General features: G+C 47.0%; 4 protein-coding genes and 1 pseudogene across 4 annotated transcripts; 2 read left to right on the top strand and 3 right to left on the bottom strand.

Annotated features, from left to right (window-relative positions):
* The first annotated feature begins 5812 nt into the window (after positions 1–5812).
* LOC127781666 (L-gulonolactone oxidase 5-like) lies at positions 5813–7525 on the top strand. Its single transcript, XM_052308673.1, has one exon. It carries the CDS (start codon positions 5826–5828, stop codon positions 7350–7352), a length of 1527 nt encoding a protein of 508 aa, XP_052164633.1. The 5' UTR covers positions 5813–5825; the 3' UTR covers positions 7353–7525.
* Positions 7526–10487: 2962 nt separating this feature from the next.
* LOC127783294 (uncharacterized) lies at positions 10488–12104 on the bottom strand. The gene is made up of 4 exons (XM_052310535.1): positions 12047–12104; positions 10913–11956; positions 10618–10790; positions 10488–10543 (listed from the first exon to the last, which is right to left on the bottom strand). The coding sequence occupies exons 2-4, from the start codon at positions 11344–11346 to the stop codon at positions 10488–10490; spliced, it is 663 nt and encodes a 220-aa protein (XP_052166495.1). The 5' UTR covers positions 11347–11956; positions 12047–12104.
* A 1133-nt stretch (positions 12105–13237) lies between these two features.
* LOC127782716 (xylanase inhibitor protein 1-like) lies at positions 13238–14586 on the bottom strand. The gene has a single exon (XM_052309984.1). The coding sequence runs from the start codon at positions 14557–14559 to the stop codon at positions 13612–13614; it is 948 nt and encodes a 315-aa protein (XP_052165944.1). The 5' UTR covers positions 14560–14586; the 3' UTR covers positions 13238–13611.
* Positions 14587–17178: 2592 nt separating this feature from the next.
* Positions 17179–18228, top strand: LOC127782551 (xylanase inhibitor protein 2-like). Its single transcript, XM_052309810.1, has one exon. The coding sequence runs from the start codon at positions 17209–17211 to the stop codon at positions 18100–18102; it is 894 nt and encodes a 297-aa protein (XP_052165770.1). The 5' UTR covers positions 17179–17208; the 3' UTR covers positions 18103–18228.
* Positions 18229–18961: 733 nt separating this feature from the next.
* LOC127783131 (probable LRR receptor-like serine/threonine-protein kinase At4g20450) overlaps positions 18962–26966 on the bottom strand; it is a 29325-nt pseudogene continuing 21320 nt past the window's right edge.

Here is a 26966-nt window from a genome sequence, read left to right as displayed (position 1 = left end):
CGAAGACTTCGCCTATCCACGCGCAAAGACTTCGCTCCTCTGTAGTCTGTACAGCCACCGCGCCGCCGCATCCTCGCCGGAGCCGCCTTCTTCTCCGTCCGCCACCGGAGCCGAGGTCCCCTTCCGCCACCGCCGCCGCTGCCCACGCCGACCTCTTCTCCTGCCGCCGCCGGATCCTACCATCTGCCATGGCCGGCCCCATCCGCCGCGGCCAGCGCCGAGGGCGGCCCCTTCCGCCGCCGCCGCCGCCACCACCATCGCCGCCGTGCACTCACCGCTGGCGAGCCGACGTCCTCCCCATCAGCCGCCGCCGATGGAGCCGAGGTTGTCCCCAGCCGTCGCCGCCGCCGTGCACTCCACCGCTGGCGAGAGCCGCCGAACTCCACCGCTGTCACATGTTACTGCCATACTGTACTGAAAAACTGAAAATGCATCACAAATTTTCTCCAGTGGTTGAATTATCTCCAGGAAATGCAGTTGAATGTCTCTGATTAACCTAACTGCCAGCTCTCAATCAAGTTTTAGTTGCAGAAGGATATGCAATAGTTCTGACGAAAATAGAAGAATATCTGAATCCTGAAATTTCAGATGTGCAATACTTCTGCAGCTTATTGGTTTTATTTTTTGCCATCAGATTTTACATTTACAGGTCGAAATGAAGTAATGGCTACCACTATTTTGCTTGTTTCTATATGTATGCAGCCATGGCTATCTTTATTAACCTAGCTGTGTCAAGACCTCCTCCCACATGAGGCTCCCACATGACCTCCTCCCACATGATCGGGTTCCCTTGAGATCTCCTCTCCCCACCTAAGCGCTGGATTATGCATGTTAGGCAGATTTCTCTCTATCCCGTTCCATGGCAGCAGACATCGCTGGATGTTTTTAGCAAGAGTGATGCCATTTTGATCTCCTTGGGTACTGGAGCCCTCACTTCCTATATCACATAGGTATTTCACCCCTTTCCTCCAATTAATTATAATCAACGTTGGTTGATTTTCTGTGTATTCCCCCAATCTTCTGTTCATGACTCACAGGATTGGTGATGGCTAGGCTGAGCTCGCTCGCAGATGGATTCGCATACTATGACAAAAATTCCAAGGTCTGGAAAAAAATCATGAGCCACATGATATGTAGGGTTGATCTACTGACATTAACATGCTTCAGTTTTTGGTATTTTGTTCCTGCTTTCAAATTCCTTGGTTGATTGTTGTTAGGACCAACCCAATCTAATGATAATTATTTAAATACTATAGTTCCTTACATGCGAGCAAATGATTGACCTGTTCAAGTAAAAGAACAAATGATTGCTTTATTATTGCTTTTCACTCTTGTGTGCGCGTTTTTGTTGCTCACAGCATATTGTCCTCTATACATCTTCTACAGAGCATCCACCAATGGTGGACGCATATATGGTGGCAGAAAGAATTCTATTTAGAAAGAAGTAATGATTAGCTTATTTCTCCTGCAGCATATATCTATTTCATTTCTGATAGATCATTTAAATGTTTGCTGACTCGGCAATGATTGCGACAATGAACACTATGGCAAGGTACGGCAACAAGTATGGCAGCGACTCTGTCCCTCCTGTGAATCCATCGGCTAACCCCAATCTGGTACGCAGTTCTTAACCTATTATACGCATCTCTTGCACCCACCATTTGTCAATCACCATAATGCTTCTGTTTGGAGGTATTGATGTTCTTTTATTGTCTTTGCTAAGGTGATATATGTGGTCTTCAGACTGATCATCAGATTATTTAGGTTTAATCCCATGATGTCATGCCATCTTCATTGGCATTGTTGATCCATATCTCATCGAAGTCCTCTATAATCCTATAAATTTTTATATACAAAGCATCCGACCTTTGAATCTGGTTGCACTAAAGGTACAATTACCTTTATTGCGTGCAGATCATCCTCGACGGCATGTCGCGTGTAAGTTCCCTAGAAGTTGGCAACGAACTGGTGCCACAGGTCTTCCCAGGAGGTGATCGATCATGGTGGGAGATGTACCAACCACGACCGTGCTGGACCTTTGAGTGCAGCGGGCAAGTAATTTGCCAACGCATTGTTGTTGGTGCCGGCGGCATAGAGTACCGTAGAGTACACATGCATAAATTCTTCTGGGTCGGTACTCCCGTCGTACTTCTCGATTGCTCCGGGTCTGAACTTCTCCGGCCACCGGACTTCTCACAGCGCCGATACGAAGGCTTTGCATCCGCTGCCTGGTACAAATGGTGAGCGGTTCGAGTATTTCTTGGGTCGTCGAGAGTCGTATGATTCGGAGGACGATGATGATGAAGGGTCGCTGGGACTCTGAGGAGGGCTCCTGGATCGACGTCCTCGTGACCGATTTCTCCGAGGACGGGGGGAGTGGGATTCCCAACGCTCATGCTCCTCGTTGTCTTGTCTTCAACTATCATGCCTGCTGCGGGATTGGCTCTGGCGATTGTTTTCTCCTTCTTCCCTTCGACCGCCGACCTCTCTTTCTTCCTCTCGACCGTCGCCTTCTCGTTCTCCTTCACGTTCTCGACGGCGTGATGTACGGTGTCGTCGTTCCCGTCGATGCCTGTTGAGGCGATCGCGAAGGTCACGATCTGCGGGTGGCATTTGCCCTCGCCCTGCCCGTGCCCTGGGAGCGCGATGCTCGGGATCCTCTTCTCGTGGTTCTTCGAGTACTCGACCATCGGTGTTTGTATTCAGATTGGCGGCAGCCGCTAGCTTGGCCGCTCGTGCTGCTGCTTCTGCGTCGGCTGTTGCCTCCTGATTAACCGCGGCAGTTCTCCTTGCCACCTCGGAATTGGTTGGTTCAGGTGGTGTCTCATTGTTAGCTTCTTTGAACGCCGAGTCGAGGTTTGTGGCCATTGTGCGAATATGCTCGGCCCATTGTGCTATCTCCGGATTTGCGGTGGCGTCGAAGGGTGTCTCGTTGAGTATCTCTCGCATAGTCACGAGGTGTTGTGCGGGTGTCCCGGAGGTTGAAGCCGTGTTTTTGCCGTCATTGATGGCGTAGACTCCTCTCGTGTTATCGGACTCAGACGCCGAGTAACCGTCATCGCCATCCGACGTGTAGGATTCCTGTTCGTCGAAAATAATGGCTCCAACAAAGCGGTCGGAGCTATATTCCTCTTCCGTCTTCTCCGTGTCACGTCGGGCCCGAGTGCTTCTGGGCGCTTCTCGAGGTGCAACGTACTTCACAGCCTTCAGGAAAACCCTGCAATCCAGGATACTATGCGCCTTACTGTTGTGGATTGGACACCAATTGGTGAACATACGTGCTCCTTCTTGTTGTCCGTTCTCTTCCACATAGGCCTTGACGCGTTGTACCGCCTTGTAGTCTTCCAAAGAGTGCTTGGTGGTCTTATGGATGGCACACCAAGTAGTCACCTTGATGCGAACTTCCCTAGCCGGTGCCTGATATCGGAAGGTGGCCTCGGGAGGTTGCTCCTTTGTTGTCGTAATAGCCAGTGCCCTGTCCTCTGCCTAGGCGGGAAGGGTCGTCGACTTCTGGTTGGACTTCCCCTCTGCATCTGCTAGGTTCACAACCGCCAGTTGACCGGGAGTGACTGCGGCAGTAGTGCAGACTGGGAAGGCGATCGATCCGACTTGAGTCCACACCAACGTTGTCAGCATGGGTGCTGCTGGGGCATGGCTGGCGTAGTAGTCGATATAACTTGGCAGCATGTCGTGAGGTCCTTGAACGCCAAGCCCCCCTACCTGGTGAGCCACTGTCAACGGCTGGTATCCGTAGACGGGGTATGTAGAAATCGGAGGGACATTGGCGTAAGGACTAATGTAGTACGACATCGCTGGAAAGCTAAGGCAAGGATTTTATATTGGTTCGGGCCCCGAGAAGGTAATAACCCTACTTCCAGTTTATATGGGATTGCTGGTGGGAAAGAACCCGAGTACAGAGTACAATATGTGGAAACAGGAATCCGGCGAGATCGTAGTCGGAAGAATCGAATACAATCTCGACGGTTTTGGTGGCTATGGCTACGGAATTATGCTTCTAACTTCTATTGTGGCTTGATTGATCCGTCCTCGACCCATAGGGGTGGTAATCCTTTTATACCGTGAGCTACCAGCAGTCCTCGTGTAGGACTCGGACCGTGAGGCCCGCACGGCTTAGGAAAGCCCCTATCTTCTACGAGTAGGTCTCCGTCTTAGTCTCTTGGTATACAGACTCCTTCCGTATTCTCCTATGGCTTCCTTGTATATCTTGGTCTTCTTTCTGTATTCGTGCAGGTATACCTTTGCTTGTACTCTGTATTTCCGGGTAACGAGAATATCCCTTATCCGTAATCCTGACAAATACATATGAGGCAAAACTTTTGCCCTCCCTTCAAAAAAAGAATCAACCACTCCAGTCCGGTTTAGTAGAAACACCGTTCATGCAAATGAAGTGCTTGGAACCGACTGAACCGGTTTTGCCATAAACCGGGGTCGTTAATCCAAAGATGGTTGGACTGGCGGCGTGCGAAGGGATGGGCTCCATGTTTAGTAATGGGCTAAAGAAGGCCCTGTAAAGTTTCTGAGGTTCGGAAGCGTTCAACCCATTAGAGGCCGCATCTTTGTTAATATATGTTGGTGATAACAGCCATCACCGGGTTTACAATCCTGCGCATGTGATGGCCGGATAGATGTAACAAACATACTCCCTCCGGACACTAATACATGACGTTTCGGATAGCTAATTTACATAGAAATCAAGCAAAAAAAATTGTCGAAAACAACATCTATAGAAATATGGAGGGAGTACAATAAACTCCTATAGTGAAGCTAGATGATCTAATCCATCCGGGCCAAGTCTCATATGCATACACATATACTCCCTCCTTCCACAAGTACTTAACGTTGGTTAGCTCATTTTTGAGCTAACCAACGTCAAGTAAATAAAAAAACCGGAGGGAGTACATATATAAGATCACAAACTATATTCTAACAGGCCCAACATGGCCTAAAATAGTCCCACAAAGGCACTTTTAAGGCAAAAATCTCCCGAAATGCAACAACCTATACAGTTTCTTTGAAGTAAAAATATGCATATGTTTTGTATGGTGTGGTTCAACATTTGAACTATATAGGCGACCCGGCGATCCAACCAGAGTGAACTGGTTTTAGTCCAACAACCCAGCTGGGTCAACCTTCGGTCTAGATTTTTCCACTATGCATGGTAAGCGCTACACCGGCTGGCTCCTTGGGTGGTCGGATGGGCAAGCCTGAGGATCAACATATTTCTTTTATTTGAAATTTGATAAAATTCAATCCAAATTTGAAACTTTCTGACTAGAGATTGTATGCCCCATGCAATATTTATGAGTGGATAAGGGACCGGAAGTTGTATGCCCCATGCATTCGCGCAGAGAAATGTACTATAATTAACCACACGAGGGTCGCGCGCGTACGTAGAAAAATACATATGTGCCGGAGTGCGTGCGCCAGATCCGCTTCTCACGCGCACGTAGCTAGAGTCGTCGCCTGGTAGTAGCAAAACATTCATATATAAGCATAAATTATAAGCAAAAGATGATTCGCTATTTAAACGAGTGAGAGTGTAGTAAGCATGAACTAACTATATCCGGAAACATTATGCACTACCCTCGTGACACTGATACATAATCTAATCAAATTATGTACTACCCTCTCGATGGATACTATGCAATACATAAACTTATCAAATTATGTAACTATTCTCGCGACACGTACACACCAACACATAAACAAATCAAAGTACCAAACCATGTAGCCCATGCCACTATATATATGCATGCACATCATCGATCAGATTGCAAAACGAAGAATAACACACTAACTTCACCATGCAAGGTTCAGTAGGAGTCCATGGCATCCTCCTCCTCGCCGCCGCCGCCGTGTTGGCGCGGTGTCTCCTCGCCGCCGCCGTTAATACTCCGGTGGTCCAGTGCGCGTCGGGGACGACGAAATGCACCGTGACCAACGCGTTCGGCGCGTTCCCGGACGGGTCAACCTGCCACGTGGCCGCCGCGGCGTTCCCGGCGACGGAGGAGGAGCTCGTCCGTGTTGTCGCCGGCGCGGCGGCGTCGGGGACCAAGATGAAGGTGGCCACGCGGCTCGGCCACAACTTCATGAAGCTCTCCTGCCCCGGCGGCGACGGCCTCGTGATCAGCACGAACGCGCTGAACCGCGTGGTGGGTGTGAACGCGGCGAGGATGGAGATCACGGTGGAGAGCGGCGTGACACTGTCTGAGCTCATCGACGCCGCGGCGCACGCCGGCCTCGCTCTGCCGCACGCGCCCTACTGGCTCGACCTCACCGTCGGCGGCCTCCTCTCCACCGGCGCCCACGGCAGCTCGGTCTCCGGCAAGGGCGGCGCCGTGCACGAGTACGTCACCGGCATGAGGGTCGTCACGCCGGCGCCGGCGAGCGAGGGGTACGCGAAAGTCCGCGTGGTCAACGCCGGCGACCCGGATCTTGACGCGGTCAAGGTCTCCCTCGGCGTCCTCGGTGTCATCTCCCAGGTGACACTCGCGTTGCAGCCGTTGTTCAATAGGTCGGTCTCGTTCCGCCGCGGCGGCGACGGCGACCTCGCCGAACGCGCCGTGGCGTTCGCCGGCGAGCACGAGTTCGGCGACGTCGTCTGGTACCCAGCCCGCGGCGAGGCCGTGTTCCGGATCGACGACCGCGTCGCCACCACCAAAACCAACACGATCTCCTCCGGCGATTTCCAGAACGTCATCCAGTCGTCACGGTCAACGGAGCAGCAGCAGCACGGAGACGTGTTGCCGTTCCAGGCCGGCATCAGCGTGCCGCTGTCGAGGGCATCGGCGTTCATCCGCGACGCGCAGCGGCTGCTCGACATGAACCCCGGCGCGCTCTGCGGCGGCGAGAACGGCGGCATCCTGATCCGCTACGTCAAGGCGTCGACGGCCTACCTCGGCAAGACGGAGGACAGCGTCGAGTTCGACACGACTAGCTGCCGCCATGACGGCGACGCGGCGATGCCGGAGGAGATGGAGCAGATGGCGCTGCGCAAGTACGGCGGCGTGCCGCACTGGGGGAAGAACCGGAACGTGGCGTTCGACGGCGCCATTGCCAAATTCCCCAAAGCCGGCGAGTTTATGAAGGTGAAGGACGCGTACGATCCCGATGGGCTCTTCTCCAGTGAGTGGAGTGACCAGGTGCTCGGCGTCGCCGGCGCCGGTGGTGTGAACGTGGCGAGGAACGGGTGTGGAATGGAGGGGCTGTGTGTTTGTTCGGAGGACGAGCATTGCTCGCCGGAGAAGGGATACCTCTGCCGTCCGGGAATGGTGTACCGTGACGCCCGTGTGTGCCGCCGTGTCGCCGGCGACGCCTACGCCGATGCATGATCGAACTCGATCGTCAGAACATGACACGTACGACGGCTTGTATGTACGTGTAGTGTGTGTGGCCATGCTATGCAGCCGCGTGAATAATGTAGTAGTATGGTAGTTAAATCTGCAGGAATGCACTGCTACATGACTGCAATTTCTAGTTTTCAAATAAAACATGTTTGCTCAGATCAGATCAATGGCGTCGATTTTCTGAACATATGTTTCATTTTCGATTCAATGGCAAAAAAGTAGTAAAACATTTCAAGGCTCAACTCGATCGATTTGGTTTTAAAATAATTGTGGACACTGCCCAAATCAACTCGATATGGCCCGGGCCAAAAACAACACCATCATCATAGTATGAGCTGCTGAAATAGGTATGGCAAGTCATTTCAAAAGAGTAGGGATCGATGGCAATGGTTCAGATGGGACGTAGAGCAAGAACATGTCCGAGCCATGCTCGCGAGAACTAGCCCGGTGTTAACAGAATTGATATATTCGGTTTTATCTATGCCGAACAGCTTCTAGATATTAGGAGATAGTTATCACATGTGCTGTTATCTCCTGTAATCTAGCTCTATAGTTGAAACCTTGTACGCCACGGCTTGGGGCTATTCCAGCCATCGCTATTTAACACGCAAGGCAGCGCAGCACGCGATTGTGCGGTTGCTTTCACCGAAACTTTACATGGTATCAGAGCTGTGATCCAATCTATCTCTACCTCTCAATCAATGGCGTCCTCTTCCTCCAACGCCGCAACCAGCAACCTTTTCCAAGGACACCCGGTCTCTGAGAAGCTCGGGAAAACCAATCACGCACTCTGGAAGGCCCAAGTCACCGCAGGAGTGCGTGGGGCGCGCCTCTACGGTCATCTGACCGGCGTGACTCCAAAACCAGATGAGGAGATCACCGTCACCGAAGGTGGAAAAGAGGTGAAGAAGCCGAACTCAGCTTATGCAGATTGGGAGGCTCAAGACCAGCAAGTTCTTGGGTACCTCCTCTCCTCCGTCACAAGAGATGTACTCGTGCAAGTTGCAACCTACGAAACAGCAGCAGAGGTGTGGGGAATCATCGAACAGATGTACACCTCCCACACTAGAGCGCGCTCCATCAACACTAGGATAGCGCTTGCAACAACCAAGAGAGGAAACATGACCATCACGGAGTACTTCACGAAGATGAAGACCCTGAAGGATGAGATGCAGGCCGGTGGTAAACCACTGGATGACGAAGATTTTCTGCAGTACATCATCACCGGCGTCGGCCCTGAGTTCAGCGAGGTCGTGTCGGTGGTGTGTGCACGAGTGGAATCAATCTCAATTGGAGAGTTGTACTCACAACTCCTCAATTTTGAGACTCGCAAGGTGCTGTACAATGGAGCACAAGACACTGGAGGGTTTGCCAACGTCGCTAATCGTGGCGGCTTTGGTGGACATGGCGGATCTAATGTTTGTCGTGGCGGCGGCGCTCAACGTGGGCGTGGGCGTGGCGGCAACCAAGGAGGTCGCGGCGGCGGTCCAGGAGGTCGTGGCTGTGGGCGAGGATATGCCGGCCCTGATCTCCGTCCGACTTGCCAAGTGTGCTTCATGAAAGGACACACGGCTCCAGAGTGCTGGCACAGGTTCGATGACAATTATGTTAATGATCAAAAACATGTTGCAGCAGTCACTTATGCAGGGTATGGTGTCGACACAAACTGGTACATTGATACCGGCGCCATCGACCATATCAATGGCGAGCTTGATAAGCTCACAATGAAGGAGAAATATGAAGGGAGTGATCAGATCCACACTGCAAGTGGAGCAGGTATGGATATAAGTCACATTGGTTCTACTATTGTTCATGCCCCTAATAATCAAAAAATACATCTTAAAAATGTCCTATATGTACCACAAGCAAAGAAAAATCTAGTTTCTGTTCATCGTCTTATTGATGATAACTCTGCTTTCCTTGAACTCCATCGTGATTATTTTTCTCTTAAGGATCGGGTCACCAGGAAAACACTCCTTAAAGGAAGGTCATGGCGCAGGCTCTATCCCCTTCCAAAATCATCCTTGAAGCAAGCCTGCAGTGTTGAAAAGCTCTCCTTGGCCCGGTGGCACAGTCGTTTTGCTCATCCCTCATCTTCCATCGTCAAGCAAGTAGACAATAAATTTCATCTTCCTTGTTCGAGTTTAGCAAGTGAGTCGGTTTGTAATGCTTGTCAACAAGCAAAGAGTCATCAGTTACCCTTTCCTATTTCCACTAGTGTTTCTAAGCATCCTTTGGAACTCATATTTCCTGATGTTTGGGGTCCCGCTCCTGAGTCTGTAGGAAGAAAAAAAATACTATGTGAGTTTTATTGATGATTTTAGTAAGTTCACTTGGATTTATCTCATTCAATATAAATCGCAAGTGTTTGAAAAATTTCAAGAGTTCCAAGTTATGGTGGAAAGAATGTTTGATAGAAAAATTCTAGCTATGCAAACCGACTGGGGAGGTGAATATCAATCATTAAATTCGTTTTTTTGCAAAATTGGCATTGTTCATCATGTTTCTAGTCCTCACACCCATCAACAGAATGGGTCAGCTGAACGGAAACATAGGCATATAGTTGAAGTTGGTCTTTCTCTCCTATCGCATGCCTCAATGCCTCTTAAATTTTGGGATGAAGCATTCCAAGCTGCCACATATCTAATCAATAGAGTTCCCAGCAGAGTTACTCAAAACATTTCTCCCCTTGAAAAATTATTTCAGCAAAAACCGGATTATGCCTCTCTTCGAACCTTTGGTTGTGCATGTTGGCCACATTTGCGCCCTTATAACAATCACAAACTTCAATTCCGCTCCACACGTTGTGTGTTTCTTGGGTTTAGTAATATGCACAAGGGGTTCAAGTGTCTTGATATATCATCCGGTCGTGTGTATATTTCTCGGGATGTTGTGTTTGATGAAACCATATACCCATTTTCTGAGCTTCATGCAAATGCGGGCGCTCGTCTTCGTGCTGAAATAGCACTTTTACCTAATGGGGATGAACTAGTATTGAATCATGTGACTAATCCATTGCAAAATAATTTTCCTGCTCATAATATTGCTCAAGATGGTGCACCAGAATTTTCAGCCGCAGAAGATCACGTCAGCGATCCCGGTGATGATTCTCTGGAGCAGTCAGCCGAGCGGTATGGGGACGAGGCGTTCGAGTTCAGCCAGCATGTCGAGAAGGTCTACAGAAAAGGGATCTAGAAGATGTGAGAAAAGGCTTAATGCAGTCAAGATTCAGTGAGGTCGATCTACGAACCTAAGTTTTGGTGCATAAGCGGAGCCAAGTCGAGACCTGAAGGGAAGTGACTAGTCGAATCCACGACGCGCTCATCATCTCTATCTATGGCCCCCGGGTCCCGAACAGGGGAATGCGGGCTAGTCGACGAGTCACGGTGTTCAACAACTGAAACATCCGTGCTAACGTTTACTCTGCAAAAGCACCTTCAAGACATCACAAGGAAAGACAAGACATTCTCACAGAGTACCGAATCGAGTACTTAAGAGTTTAAATATTACAAGGCCTTTTAAGACCACTGGGTTATAAAAATTACCCCTGATAGAAGGGGAGGATGCTGTCGGCGATCGGGGCGACCTCTTCCGCAGATTGGAGATGGCCCGAGTTCGCCTCGCCATGGCGGAGGATGTTCTCGAGGTCCAGCTCCGGGTAGTTGGCCCTGAAGCAGGCGAGGATATGCGCCGCGCCAATACGGACTCCGGTGGTCGCAGTCTCCCTCATTTGGCTGGTATACTTCGGGACAACGCTTTCCAGCACTGTCACGAGTTCCGCCAAGGCCGCCGTCATGGACGTCTCGTCCCCGAAAGCAGGAGCCTCCACTTCTTCTCCCAGACTAGTGGCAGTTTGGTGGAGGGCTGTGTAGCTAACCCGGAGGGATTTCTTCAGCTCGTCCATATGGCCGTGGAGCTCGTCCAATCGTGTCTCCAGGCCCTTGTACCGGTCGTTGGAGCCGGCGTAGAGCTCCTTCATCTTGGCGAGGTCCGCCTCAGACACCTCCAGTTTCTTCTAGAGGTCGTCCATCCTCTCATTCGCGGCATCAATAAGAGTACTCGAGTTCGCGATTGAACTCGAGAGCTCCTTGGCGCCTTCCTTGAGCAGACGACGACCCTCCGCAATTTTCTCCACCCAGTTCCGAGGACGGGAGATTTGCGGGAGGGGAGGGGTCGTACTCGGAGCATCAGGGCCGATTCGGACGCCGCAACAACAGCCGCTTCCACAGCTTGATCTTTCCCCGAAGACAACGTAGTCGAGGAAGCTCTAAAACAGGAGGTCGACAAAGGACGTCGTCAGGAGAAATCAAAATATCCCGCGCACCTAGTCGAGCGAACAAGAAAATTTACCTCGATTGTGTGATGGGGATCAGCTTTGAAAGAGGGACCAGCGGGGCAAGGGCTTTGCGGGACCCTACAGTTATCAGAAGATAAGGATACGGCATAACGACGAAGATAGTGAAAAGCGTTCCGGTTAAAAAACTCACCTTCCCGCTGCTCGGTGGAAGGGGCATGATGAGCCGCTGGGACGACGGAGCCGCTCCTTTTGCAGAAGGAGACAACAAGGCCCCCGATGAACTCGGGACAACCTATAGAAAAGAGATCACAGAATCAGGACAGAGAAGATGTGTGTTTCGCATTTTCCAGTAATTAATTTTCTCAGAAAACTTTCTCGTTACCTCAGATGATGCCGCTCCTCCCGTTTTCTCGGCGGCTATGGTTGTTGGGACCTGGGAGGCCAGGGCTGCAGGGGTTGAGAAAGGCGTAGGGATCAGATCATCAGAGAAATGCGGGAGCTTTATCCCCACAGAAACCCTAAAGTAATCCTCTTCTTCCAAAATGATTCTACGAAAGAAAGTCAGAAGATGAAGATCTGAGGAGAACCTAGAGCGACGGCGGTGGGTTCGTCCTCGACGGTTGGGCCGCCGTCCGCGGTTGCCGTGTCCTCTCGGCGTGGCTTCTTCGGGACCTTCTCCGCAACAGTCGAAGCCTTGTTCTTCGTCATCTCGCAGTATGGATAAGAGGCCGGCGGGGAGGAGAATGAAGATCAAAAGGCAATGGTGGAAGGAAGATTAGAGAATGAAGGTGAAAGGGCGTCGAGCGAAGTGAACGGCTCGCCCCTGTGGAGATCCCCTTTTATAGCCCGATGGCCCAACGGTTCGGTTTCCGAGATTTTTCCCGCCTAAGTTTTCGGGAGTCTGTTGAGGAAAGTGGATTTAGACTTCAAATCAAATGAACAGATACTAGAACCCTGGCATTGTCATCGGGATCACCTTGCCTTCTCGAATTTCCGAGAACGGTCATAAGGGCTCACATAGACAACCGGGTACGAAACAGACATCGGATGACATTTTGAGTTGAAGTCGGGGGCTACTGTCAGGATTACAGATAAGAGGTATCCTCGTTACCTAGAAATACAGAGATTGTATTCGATTCTTCCAACTACGATCTCGCCGGATTCCTGTTTCCACATATTGTACTCTGTACTCGGGATCTTTCCCACCAGCAATCCCATATAAACTGGAAGTTGGGTTATTACCTTCTCGGGGCCCGAACCAGTATAAAATCCTTGCCTTAGCTTTCCAGCAATGTCGTACTACATTAGTCCTTACGCCAACGTTTCTCTGATTGCTACATACCCCGTCTACAGATACCAGCCGTTGACAGTATTGATAGAGAAGGAGGGAGAGGTTGATTCTGGGGTTTTTCAGGTTAAACTGATGGGCCATTTTTTCTATGGCGCTTGCATAAACAGTGGATGAAAACTTTGCTCAGCGCACATCTATTTTTCTGTCGATGACTGATAAATCGAATACGGGGTCGTTTGTACCCAGAAAATTCGTTGATACCAAGACTAACAAAAATACATGATAAACATAGAGGGAGATATATTTTTATACAGGTTCAACCCCGTCAAGGTTAGTAGCTTACAAAAGCACGTAGCGATGTAGGGTATCCAAATTGCGCAGATAATAATACTCAAAATACTAGCTTTCGCTAGCAAGATAAAAAAAGGGAGAGTACAGACTGATACGTCGATCACACATGCATGTATGGCGGCACACCGAGTTGTGCACATAAAAAAAAAACACTAGCTTTCGCTAGCAAAGATTACAAAACAACATGTACTAAGTAATGATTACTGTGATAGTGATTGAGCTATATGCACGCACGGATTGGACTGATGATGGAGGCACACGTATATATAGAGAGATTATCGTTGGTTGATCCTTGAATCTTATAATTAAGCCCAGGCACTGACATATCGTCCGTAGTGAGTGATGGAGTCATAGTAGCTGTTCCAAAGCATCACTCCTCCGTAGGTATCCGTCTTCTGCACCGCCGGCAGCAGCTTCCGGTAGAGCTCACCGACGGCGACCATGTCATTCTTCCCCGTCAAATTCGCCGCCGCCAGCCCCAAGTAAATCTTCCCATTATAAGGGTAACTCGCCGACCACCTGTTCCACTGCGCCATGACGCCGGCGAGCCCGGCATGGTTGTATGAACACCTCGGATCATCGTAGAACCTGACGTGGATTCGCCGGAAAAGGTAGGTTTCCAGCGCCTTCTTCATCCTGGGGTCAGAGTCGTCGTACGCACAACTCACCGTCGCCGTCAGCTTGAACCCGATGGGGTCACGCCAGTGGCGGGTGTCGTAGTTGATCCGCTCGGCGATCTCGTAGTAGTGGTCGGGTTGACCGCGGTCAATGAAGAAGTCAATGCCGACGACTGTGACGTCATCGCCGAATGGGTGGTAGACTCCCGGGCGGCTGCCGCCGAGGAAGGAGTTGTAGAGGTTGTCGGCGACGTCGGCGGCGGATTTGGAGGAAGGTAGGGAGTAGTCTTTTCCATCGCCGCCGCCGATGGAGAGGAGGACGTAGACGGCTTTGAAATGGCAGTGGGTGATGTCGGGGCCGATGTGGCGGAGGTCGTGGCCGGAGAGGTCGTCCCAGTAGCGGCCATGGCCGAAGAGGCTGTAGAAGGAGATGATGACGATGTTGTAGAGTCCACTGTCGCAGACTGAACGGAGGCTGCCTTCGTTCTTGTTGCCTCCCCAGAAGACGACCACGTTCCGTCTCCTTCCGGCTGGATCGATGGCGCCGGCGAGGTTGGCCGTCGCCAAGAAGGAGAGAAGAAGGATGGCGGCGAGGATGGTAGGTGGTGATCGCCGGCGTTGTTGTTCGGACGCCATTGTTGTGTAATTGTGTGTGGTGTGCTGTTGTGTTGGGGGGTGGAGAAATTAGTTGCAGGTAAGGTCGTATATATAGAGATGCATATCCATGTAGATGTATGTAGGGCCTTGCTCAGGAATCATTAGGCGTGTCGTTGTAGCCAGCAACTTGCAAGCTTTTTTGGACCCATGGATATATACTGCGTGCTGTGCTTGCAGCTGCATTCATCAATCCTCTGTTTCTGAAGGTACCATTCTAAAGCCTTGTTCTATGGAATATCGATGGGTTGCACCTGCAAAACAAGGGATGAAACATTACAGGTCAGTCTTTGCCTTAATTAATCAACCATGTCTCATGAAGAGAAATGCTCTGTTTTTATGTCCTCTGTTTCGTACCATCTGTCCGCTCTGTTTTTGCATCCTCATGTTTTCCCGCGACTAGTCTGCTTTAATAGTCGACTAGCCAATGAGTCGTGCGTTACGCGACCATCAGAAACTGTAATAATCGTTTAATGTAAAATATAACATATATACAATTTTACCAAAAAGTACAGTAGTAGTTGATAAAAAATATTTGAATTTATAATCTATGAATGAGTATGCTGTCAAGAATACCCATTTACATAAGAATAGATATAATAGATGATCTTATAACAATCGGCAGGCATACATAGTTTCGAAGATCAATGAGATATTGTAATGGGTCTGTTGTGAAAAAAATGTTGGTAAGATAAAGCGTAACAATATGACAGTCTCATAATATAGGAATCACCATAAATAATGTTTGTGTTTGAATATTGTAAAGATTTTTTTACAACTCAGAATATTGTAAAGTTATATAGTGATAGAGTGCTCAACATTGTAGATAGATATAAAGTGGTTTGACAGTGTTTATAAAACAAAATATGAGGATTTTTATCTTCTTCTGCTACTTACTATCTTCTCTTATATTTTTACATGTAAGAGACAGGAGACCAAGAGTCTAGCAGACTCTAGAGGCCTCCAGATTTAAGATTTGCTAGGAGTCAACCACATAGTTCACCTATCTTTTTTTTTTTTTTTTGACCCTACTAAGGCTCCCATCGGATGGCCTAATCAGCTAAAGAAAAAGCCAAATTTTAAATTTTCAAACTTAATTTTGAGATTGTTTTTGAGATATTTTCAACGTAGTTTCTTTTACAACATTGGCTTTTAAGTCACCGAGAACACATTTATAAAAGTTTCATATACAAATTCATTTTTATTTTCTAATAAGCCGTTTTGGCTTATTAGAAAATAAGCCAAACGATGGGACCATAACTGACTACTGCATGCACCAATCCACCATTCAAACTTAATCGAACGGCCTACAATCCACTAAGGCCTTATACCATTATATGGCATCGATCAATGATGGTCACTTTCTAGGCCAACTTTTGCGATGTCTCTGCATGCGGAAAAACGGATTGACAAGTCTTAGCTTATCGTCTTATCCAGGCATCCATGCATGCGCCATGAAGAGAGAGCAATAATGCTCTGTTTTTTACGTCCTCTGTTTCGAACAAACGAAGCTGTTGAAAGCAGAGTACTGCTCTGTTTTTCCGTGACGAATCTGTTTTCCCACACTGATTTTACCATACCGGCAGCGCAGCACACAGGAAGAGGCTAGCTAACATGCATGCATCTCCTGCCCGGTTATCACCAAAAAAAAAAAAACAACCACATACTCTTGAGAATTCGCTTTTGTGATAGACAAGTACCCAAAAGGAAGATGAGTGGCCTAATTCCCTGCCCCTTGCGCAAACGACAATGCAATATTTGCAGAATGCTATCCAGCTGTTGCCCTTCAAGTTGTATGAACAACATCATAGTACATACAAGCTCCCTTCGTCTTAAAAAAAGACAAACCTTAGATTTCCGTGCTAACGTTTGACTGTCCGTCTTATATAAAATTTGTTTATAATGAGTATTTTCATTATTGTTAGATGATAAAATATGATTAATACTTTATGCATGACTTATCTTTTTAATTTTTTTTATATTTTTTTCAAATAAAACGGACGGTCAAACGTTGGACACGTAAACAAGGATTTGTCTTTTTTTTACGGAGGGAGTACAGCACGACACGATTAGTTAGTTTTGGATCGAGATCGACCAGCACCGATGACGTGGTAGCCGCTGTCGAGTCAACGGTCAAATCTCATCAACATATCCAACCCACATGCATCAAATCCATCCATTAACCTATACGCATCCAAATCACGCACACCACAATAGACCACTACCTAGGTGCCTAGCAGCAGCTAGACCCCAAGAAAAAAGATTGCTCCCTCTGCTTTTTTAATATTTAACGCCGTTTACTTTTAAGCGAATATTTGATCATTCGTCTTATTCAAAAAATTTATCTAAATATTATTCCGAAGTATTTATTTTGTTACGAGTTGATTTATGACAAAAGATATTTTAAGCATGACTTATATTTATAAATATTTGAATAATTTTTTTTAATAAGACGAGTGGTCAAGCGTCTACTGTAAAATCAACGGTGTCAAACATTAAAAACCTGAGGGAGTACATTACGTAATCACAAATCTCTTCACCTACAAGCTCTTCTTCTCTACATATAGGAGTACATCAGAAATCACTTCAAGCAAGCTCACAGCCACTGTACACTGACACTGTCGTTGCAAAATGGCTCTCCCTCCCTTACCCTTTGCACTAGCAGCAGCATTGCTGCTCACAATAATCTCCGGCCATCTCGCCGCGCCGGCGACGGCGGACGGCTACGTCGGCGGCCTAGCAATCTACTGGGGCCGTCACGCCGACGCCGACGAAGGCACCCTCCGCCAGGCCTGCGACACCGGCCGCTACACCACCGTAATCATCACATTCTACAACGTCTTCGGCTACCACCCCGGCAACTACAACCTCGACATCTCCGGCCATGACGTCACCGCCGTCGGCGCCGACATCATCCACTGCCAGAAATCAAGAAACGTCACGATCCTCCTCGCCATCGGCGGCTACGGCGGCGGATACTCGCTCCCCACCTCCCAATCCGCCGCCGATGTCGCCGACAACCTCTGGAACGCATTCCTCGCCGGCCGCCGCGCCGGCGTGTCGCGTCCGTTTGGCCACGACGCCGCCGTTGACGGCGTTGACTTCTTCATCGACCAGGGCGGCGCCGATCACTACGACGAACTCGCTCGCCGCCTCCACGGCTACGGCGCCGGCGTGATCTTGACGGCGACGACGAGGTGCTCGTACCCGGATCATCGGCTGGAGAAGGCGCTGGCGACGAAGGTGTTTGATCGGATTCATGTGAGGATGTACGGCGCCGGCGAGATCGAGCGGCGGTGCGTGATATCGTCGAGGTATTCGTGGGAGAAATGGGCGGCGGCGTATCCGGGAAGCAAGGTGTATATAGGGTTGGTGGCGTCGCCGGAGCAGGACGAGGCGTGGGTTTTTCAGAAGGATCTTTATTATGAATATCTGCAGTTTGTTACCAAGCTGCCTAACTATGGTGGTTTGGCTGTCTATGATAGGTACTATGATAAGAAGGCTAATTACACTGGTGAGGGTTAAATGGTTAACGATCGATCGTCTTTGTTGATGTACTGGCTGAATAATTAAAGAAGATCCCTCGTGTTTGTAATGTTGTGATGGAAGAATAATGGACGAATAAAATGAGGTCTCTAAAGAAGTTATGTATGGAACAGATGTCAGTTCATCGTATAATAAGGGCCTCATCGGATGGTCTAAATGGCCAAAATACGAAAAATGCGTTTTCATAAATAAAAAATAATTTAAATGTAAAACTCTTGTACATGTGTTATTCGTGCTTCAAAAGACAAATATAGAAAAAACCACGATGAAGAATTTTAAAAATCAATCTTAAAATTGAGTTTGAAAATTTAAAATTTGGCTTCGGATTATAATCCAATGGCGAAGCGATGAGAGCCTAAGTCGTTTTAACCAAAGTCAATAGTGGAGCGAGTAACTAGCAGCACTGACTGTATGACATTTTTGCTGAGCGTGTCTATGTTTCACTTCATAGCATCTCAATATATAAATTGTTGGGACATGAATTTCACAAATTTGGGTTTTCTGCCCTGATTCAGTACTAGGTACAGCGAAGAATTTAGCCGACAAATACAAGGAGCACAATGCCCAGGATGTGGATCATCTTTAGTAGCAACATACTACACTGCAGTAATATGTGGACATCAGAATAGCCCAAAAATAACAAATAAGAAAACAAAAAATAAACTGCTTGCTGATGACCTGCAACGTCTCCTTGCTCAGTTCCTGTCAGGGAGAACTTATGATCACATTACAGGCACAACAAACCAAGTTCAGGTCTAGATGAAAACAATATAACTAAAGCAGTAATGAAATCCATACTTGTGGATAAAAAAAAAGGGTTGGAAGACCACAATGCAAGTCAACGGGCAGATGTTTCTCCGATGTGTTCAGACTCAGGCACACCAACAGACTCGGCATCACCAAGTGTCCCAGTGGAGCTGCCCCTCATAGAACGCCATGAGGTCTCCAGCTGCAAACTCTCCCTTATACCTTCTGCCACCTTCGTCATCGTTGGCCGATCACGCCCTGCACGCCTAGTGCAATGCAGAGCGAGATCGGCCACCTTCCATACAGAGTTGAGATCATAATCTGCTCTTATCCTCGGGTCAGTGACGCCCTCGATGTCTCCTTCTGCGAGCCTCTCATGCACCCACAGCAGGATGTTCTTTTTTTCCGTGTCGCTGATGGGGATGATTGCTGGCTGAGCTGTGATGAGCACCAAGAGAACGACTTCAAAGCTGTATACATCGCTCTTTTCGCTTAGATGAGAGGTTCCGTAGTACCTGAATGCTCATGATATAAAAGGATTATCACATCAGATTCTTCTCCAATTGAATGCCAGCAGTTAAGCTAATCTTTTATGTAAAATGCAATAATTAGGGGTCCAGGACATGCATACTCAGGATCCAAGTATCCAGGAGTACCCGCTGTAAAATCAAAGGTGTTTTTGATTATTATTTTGTGATGAACAATTGGCATCGGAGATTATTGGTTTTTGTCACACCCTGAAAATCTTAAATTTATAAATTGTTGTTTAAATGGAATTATTAGAAATGATTTTAAAAGCCTAGAAGAAAAGATCTAATTTTAAATAATAAATTCCAATATAGAAGTGGGCCAGATAAAATTTTATTAAATACTTCACTTGATTCTATAGTTCCTAGATTTTTCTGGGATTTATTTGAGCCAAGAAAGTATTTTTAATAAATGGAATTGCATTTCATGAATAATTTAAAAAGAAAAAGGTTTTAAAGTCCTCTTTTGGCTTTGGGCCGAAAGTCGGCCCAAAACCCCCTCTCTCTCTCCCCGGCCCAAGCGCGCCCGGCCCAGCCAGCCCGCTGAGCCGAGCCGCCACTCTCCCTCCTCTCTCCCGCTGACAGGTGGGGCCCACCTGTCAGGGTCGTCTTCCTCCTCCCGCCGCAGCCGCGCCCTAGCCGCGCCCAAGCCGCCGCCACCTCCTTCCAAATTTGCCCGCGTCTTTCCCAATCCGATCAAATTGATAGAGGGGAAATGATCCTCGGGATCTCCTCTTCCTTTTCTCTTTTGGAAACTTCATCTAATTTCGTTTGGAAATCGCCGGATTTGATCTCGATTCGGATTTGATTTTCTTTCCTAACCTTAAACCTTCCATCTCGCCGCCGGCCGTCGTGGGCCTCCATCGCTGCCCCCTAGCCCATATATAAGGACCCCCGGGATCTCCTCTCTTCGTCGCCACCCTCGCCTTAGCCCTCCACCACTGGTAGAGCTCTAGCCGCGTCAAGCCGTGCGCCGCCGTCGCCGCCGCAAGTCCAGCCGTGCACCGCCGCCGCTCCGGTTATCGTCGTCGCTCGGGAAGGCTGCCGTCGGGTTCGCCAAGTCGTCGCTGTCCTCGTCCCACCCTCTGTTTCCGCCGAGGACCGCCGGAGCATCGCCGTCGTCGTCGACCCGAACGTCTCCGCCGCTTCGACCTCACCGCCGTCGCCGTCTATTGCCGTCCGCCGTCGTCCGAGCCTTCGGTGAGTTCGCCGCGTCGCCCTCTACCCGTTGGTGCCCTCCGTTTGCGCCACCGCGCCATCGTTCGCCGGCGAGCACGAGGTGCCGAGCCGCCGCCGGTGATGACGTCATCGTCGATGTCAGCGCCACGTCAGCCGTAGACCGCGGTAGATCGGTTAGATCTCGGCCGTTCGTTTGGATTAGATTAGATCTCGGCCGTTCGTTTTGTGGACCGTCTCCGTGCACCCGGTTCACCGTGAACCCGAGCCGATGACGCAATAAATCCTTTTTCCTTTTCAAAAATAATTCTTTATCGCGTCATAATTCAATTAAAATCTAAATAAATGATTTAATTCGATTTAATCTTTAAAAATTCATAACTAATTCATCTTAGCTCGGATTTAGTTGGTTCAAGTCTCTAAATTTTTCTAAAATTGAGATCTACATGTTAAAAATATCCACATGTGCTGTTTATGATTGTTTATATACTGTTTTGGTGATTTTTGCTCTTTTATGCTTACATTCCGACGTTCCCGGAGAGTCTGAGTTTGCAGGAGAAGACTTTGAAGAGTTCCAAGGTCAGCAAGGCAAGTCACACAGATCCCAAACAACTCTTTGAGCATGTTGATTCCGTTTAAAGCTGTTGTTTCTATTCAACTATTGCATTTATTTTTGAATGTCATTGGGTGGGAATAACCTATTGCCTTTGTTATACCCCTTTGTTATTGCTTACCTATACTTTGTCACCTGGTTAATAATTGGATTAGCTAGAACATTATATGGTTTTAGCTAAAGCAATTAGGATGCTTAGCCATGCTTAGAGACACTAGCTCATATGAATGGGATAACTAATGATTCACTATTACTAAATGATGGATTAATGGTAGCTCATGATGGTTAATCATGATAGGATGATTAATTAATTTGCCAACTAAAACATGATAATGGTGGGTTGTGAGCACATAGTTTTGATGGTCGTGCTCATGACAATTAAGGACCGGTTCACGATTTTCGGTTGTGAAACATTAACCGTGCCAACCACAAGCCAGCGTGGGCAACAGCTTTACCTTTTGTATAGTGTGGTTCATTGTGGAGCACCAGACTGTGAAGTGGCAGAGATAAGCCCACGGGGATCGCTGGGGAGTCCATGCCTTGTTTATGAGGGGGTGATTATGATCCAGGAACGCTGTACTGCTTTGAATTGTGTTATGCGAATGGTATTGTCACAATCTCTATTCGGGTACTTGTTAAGTATCGCGACGCATGGTTGACATGATGTTGAGGTTGTGTCTTGTGGATACAGTGGTACACCTCTGGCCAGAGTAAAACTATTCGAATAGCCGTGCCCGCGGTTATGGGCGGGTCTAACAATGTCTTTCGTGATTAGTCTCATACTTCTCACCATAATAAATGATGCTGTAATTGGTAATAACTTGTTAGCTCCTGGTTTGGAATGATGTATTCCTGGTTTGGAGATAGAACTGTGCAGCCGGGAATGGTTGTTCAGAATGGTTGGGCCTATACAACGGGTATGTTGTATATCGTTGGATTAATATTGTTTAATTAAATACTTTACTGTTGTACTAAATTCTGAAGTATTTATTAAATGCCATTTATGCAAATGAGACTATATTATGCCATCCTTTGTTATCCCCTGCACTTGCATATTTGTTGCGTGGCTTGTTGAGTATGTCATATACTCACCTTTCAATCATTCATCAGAGGAGGAGTTCTACAGTGATGCTGAAGGTGTGGAGGATTAGGCGTAGCCCTGGTCAAGCTACTTGTGGGATGGAGACGCCTGCGCCGTTTATCTTATTTTCCGCTGCTTAGATTTTTATTGTTTGAGAGGAACTATCTACCTCTGTAATGACTTTATATTCGCTTATTAATTAGAGTAATAATTGTACTCTATTATCAATTTGTTATTGTGTGCCTCGGCTGATTCCTGGACGAGGGTTTACACACATATAAGCATTTGGAATTTTGGATAGAAATTCCGGGCGTGACAGTTTTGTTATTTGGAATTTATTTACGAAGTGGTTTTGGAGATGATTGGATTTGCAGGTGAATTGCAGGTGCTATGATTTTATGTGGACCGGTCAGACTGGGCATGTGCTGCCGGTCAGACCGGCGTGTATCGCGCAGTCAGACCGGCGCAGTCCGCGGTCTGACCGGCCGACTCTGTGTCGGTTTCGGTTTCGGGTTGTTTATTTGGATATCCGTGATTATTTCATGATTATGGCTTCTAGATGGGTACTATACGTATGTAATACTGTTGTTTGCTACTAATGAGTCAACTTGGAGATAGCTTGGTCTTGGAATATGGTTTCTTTGTTTGTTCCATGTGTAGGTGACTCGATGCCTCGGGAGAGTATTTGCGGTGATGGACCGGGAGTCAGCTTGGGGATAAGACGACGTCCGTGGTGGTCAGAGATCATGCGGGATACTTAGGCTAGAGTTGATGCACGTGGTTGATGGAGATTCCATATGGCATACGATGGAGTTATTGTGTGCGTATGGGATGCGGAGTCGAATTTGGAAGGAGTCCAAATTTGGTACGATTGGTTATGTAAAGTTTCTTTCTTGTGCTAGAGGGTTTCTAAGGTGTTTAGGACTCCTAGTATGAATTTGGTTCGTGGCTCTAGGCTGCCTACCTCGGGTATAAATAGAGGGGGAGCGTGAGGCTTCCCGGTATCGCTTTTGAGAGCAATTGAGTTGAGTTTTGAATTAGGGTTTCGAGTTTAGTCGAAATTTTTGTAAGGAGTGTTGTAGGTGCACTTTGTAAACACAGAGAGAAGTAATAAAGTCGTCATCCACTTTAAGAGTTCTTCGATTTGTGTTTCACCGAGTTTCGGCGGTCTAACCGGCGACACACCGGCGGTCAGACCGGCGGCATCGCGGCGGTCAGACCGGCGGGTGACCTGCGGTCAGACCGGCGGCGGCGACAGGCGCGGCAGGGATTTCAGGGCGGTCCAACCGGGAGATCTACACCGGTTAGACCGGCGGCTATGCTTCGGTCAGACCGGCTAATATACTCCGGTCAGACCGATCTCATCGAATTCGAGGGTAACTTTTATTTCCGCTAAAAGTTTTCGGTTTTTGGGTATATCAACCATTCACCCCCCCTCTGGTTGGCTTAGTTCTTGCTATTCGATCCTACAAGTGGTATCAGAGCCTTGTTTTCTTCTTTGGATTTTTATCGATCTAGAGTTTTTGCCATGGCTACTACCGCTCGTTTTTCAACTAAGCCTCATGTTTTCGATGGAACGGATTTTTCTCATTGGTGTAGTAGGATGCAATCTTACATTATGGCTGAAGATTATGATATTTGGAGAAAAGTTTCTCATGCTTATGTGATTCCTGAAGCTATTAATACTGCTGCTGAAAAAACTGCTTTTGAACAAAATTGCAAAGCTCGCAACATTCTTTTGAGTGGTATTTCTCGTTCGGATTATGATCGTGTTGCTCATCTTCAAACTGCTCATGAGATTTGGGTTGCTTTGAGTAATTTTCATCAAGGAACAAATAACATTAAAGAGCTTCGTCGAGATCTTTTAAAAAAGGAGTACATTAAATTTGAGATGAAACCTGGAGAAGCTTTGGATGACTATCTTTCTAGGTTTAATAAAATTTTGAGTGATCTTAGATCTGTTGATTCTTCTTATAATGCTAATTATCCACAATCTGAGATTTCTCATCACTTTTTGAACGGTCTCAATATGTCTATTTGGGAGATGAAAGTTACATCTATTCAAGAGTCTGTTAATATGTCTACTTTGACTTTGGATTCACTTTACACCAAATTGAAAACACATGAGATGAATGTTCTTTCTCGAAAAGTTAATTCTAAGTCGACTGCTTTGGTTTCTTCTATTTCTTCTTCGGATGTTGATGTTTCTTCATCTAAGCCTTCTTTGCTTGCTGTTTTTAATGCCACATCCGATGATCAACTCGAACAAATCGAGGAGGAGGATTTGGCTTTGGTTGCTAACTGTATTGCTCGAGCTATGAATAATGCCAGGAACAGAAAAAGAGGTGGTCCAAATCGTTGCTTTGAATGTGGTTCAATTTATCATCTTCGTTCGCATTGTCCTAAGCTTGGGAGAGGCAAAAGAGAAGACAAAGATGGTGAGAAGTTCAGCAACAACAAGCCCAACAACAACAAGCCGCAGGGTTCATCTCAAGCGAGGAAGTTCAAGGAGAATCTTAGGAGGGCTTTTGATCAAGTCTATGCCTCATTTGAGCCATCAAGTGATGTAGATGGTGAGAGTGGAGATGATGATAAGGGAAAGAACATCTCCGGTGTTTGCTTCATGGTGCGTGGTGAATCAGACATTGAGTATGAAGATCATGAGGTAAGTGCTTTTGAGGAAGCTATTAATATTTTGAGTGCAAAAAATATGAAGTGTGAGAAGATGTATAGAAAACAGGAATTTATCATTGAATCTCTTAAATCTGAAATTGATAGATTAAAATCTCTTATTCCTAATGATGATTATTGCTCAAATTGTGAGGTTTTAATGAATGAGATTTAAAAAATTAGAGATGTTAATGCTGCACTGATGTGACCATGGCTACTATAGATACAACCGTCGTTCACATCAAGATCAAGCCGTCCAAGATGTTAATGCTTGTTTCTTCGATTTGCTTGCAGGAATAGGGTTGATTTGCACCGGCAAGATCAACAACCCACGGAGAGGTGTATCGATCGCTAAGGCGCAATACAACGTCTCGTACGGTTGTAGTCGGATCGTCAACGTTTCTCCCAAATCGTAGTTATCACAACTCACCGAAAGATCGGGCCAACAACAGCCTTGAGCGTTGAGAGGAACTCAGGGTTCATCAGGAAATTTTTCACCAAGCTCTGTAGCAACTCACGGTATAGATGGAACCAAGAAGGAGATGGAGGGAGTCTGACTCGGCGTGGTGGTGGGCGGCAGCAGAAGGATACTGCACGCGTTCGGATTTGCTGAGAGGTAAAAAGGAAACTGATCCAATCTACTATTTTCTTTCCAAGCACAACAAAAACCAATCTAATCTTCTCTTTCCATCCAACTCACGCGCAACAGCCTCCTTCCATCCAACTCACGCGCAAGAGCGTAATCGACCACGGCACAAGGCAAACCAGACCACAGAGACCAAGATGCAACTGTTAAACTGACCGACAGAAACTTCTGAAAACTACAAAAATTGAACCGTGGCAACGAGCCAGTCACATTTAAAACTACCTGTTTTTTCCATATGGTGCTCTTCGTGTAGTCCATTTAAAACTACCTGTTTCTTCCAATCACAACTAGACAAACTCGAGATAATTTTGTTAGCAATAACATTTCTCTCTAGCTTGCATGTTTTATCCACATGTACAGGAGGTTCTAAATCTGAACAGATGTAAACTCTATGCACAAAATATATTCCTCTATCATTATATTCACCAAAGAGATGAAAAATAGCTTTACTTGGACCTGGCAAATCAGACTTAGCAAATAATTTCTCCTTCAAATTATCGAGCTTATGAAAATCAACAAACTGAACATAGCCCAAAGTATTTAAAGAAGATGTCAATTCACATTCCTCTACTCTATTAGCAATGTGAACAACATACTTAAAATCAGCGCAGTTAGTATTAACAACAGGAATAGCATGTTCATTCACTAGTTGTGGCATCGATATAAGTGAAGAATTATCGCACAACTCTTCTTTATCACAAGGAACAGCAAGTAAATCAACTTGTGACAAAGGCAACTCAGCAATTGATTCCACTAATGGTTGCTCTACTATAGCATGAAAAGTGGACAAGTGTAGCTCACCTTGAGAATACTCACCTTCATTTCTCTCAGCACCATTTAATTTACCTTGCGAACTTTCTTCAGACATCGCAGGTGCTTCATCCTCTTTCTTCTCAAGTATACCATTCTCCTTTTCTTGGATGTGCTGATCTTCCTGCAAAACGTTAGTAACAGGGGAGACAAAAGATTGCTCCTCCAATGTTTGCACATCATCATTACATAAGTATATTGGGGATTCAGAAATAGGAGATAAATCACATTGGTCATGCATCCTCGCCTTTGATATGATCTGACTCTCAATGCTACGAGCAAGCATGAATAGGTGCCCAATATGATTATATGTCACATTATCAAGCAAAACCTGAATTTCAGAATTAAGCCCATTGAAAAATCTACGCATTGTATTTTCATTGCACTCTTTGAGACCACTGTAGATGATACAGACCTTAAATTCATGAATGTACTCCCTAACAGTTCTATCACCTTGTTTCAGATGTTCTAATTTCTCCCGAAGAGTACATTTGTAATAAGAAGTCACAAAGCATTTTCTCATCATGGTTTTCAATTCATCCCAAGTTTCAGGTTTATTACTAACATAAGTCC

Source organism: Oryza glaberrima, chromosome 8 (assembly GCF_000147395.1).
Source record: "Oryza glaberrima chromosome 8, OglaRS2, whole genome shotgun sequence".
Taxonomy (NCBI): domain Eukaryota; kingdom Viridiplantae; phylum Streptophyta; class Magnoliopsida; order Poales; family Poaceae; genus Oryza; species Oryza glaberrima.
Note: the sequence above shows the minus strand (reverse complement) of the source record. Positions and strands in the feature narration are given on the sequence as shown.

What these genes read in the sequence shown, in the direction of transcription:
- LOC127782551 (XM_052309810.1), top strand. Translation starts at nt 17,209, where the DNA reads ATGGCTCTCCCTCCCTTACCCTTTGCACTAGCAGCAGCATTGCTGCTC.
- LOC127782716 (XM_052309984.1), bottom strand. Translation starts at nt 14,559, where the DNA reads ATGGCGTCCGAACAACAACGCCGGCGATCACCACCTACCATCCTCGCC.
- LOC127781666 (XM_052308673.1), top strand. Translation starts at nt 5,826, where the DNA reads ATGCAAGGTTCAGTAGGAGTCCATGGCATCCTCCTCCTCGCCGCCGCC.
- LOC127783294 (XM_052310535.1), bottom strand. Translation starts at nt 11,346, where the DNA reads ATGAAGGAGCTCTACGCCGGCTCCAACGACCGGTACAAGGGCCTGGAG. An exon ending in ATCCTCCCCTTCTATCAGGG is followed by an intron (nt 10,791 to 10,912) that starts GTAATTTTTATA and finishes GTGCTTTTGCAG; the next exon opens with AGTAAACGTTAGCACGGATG. An exon ending in GCTTATGCACCAAAACTTAG is followed by an intron (nt 10,544 to 10,617) that starts GTTCGTAGATCG and finishes CCTTTTCTGTAG; the next exon opens with ACCTTCTCGACATGCTGGCT.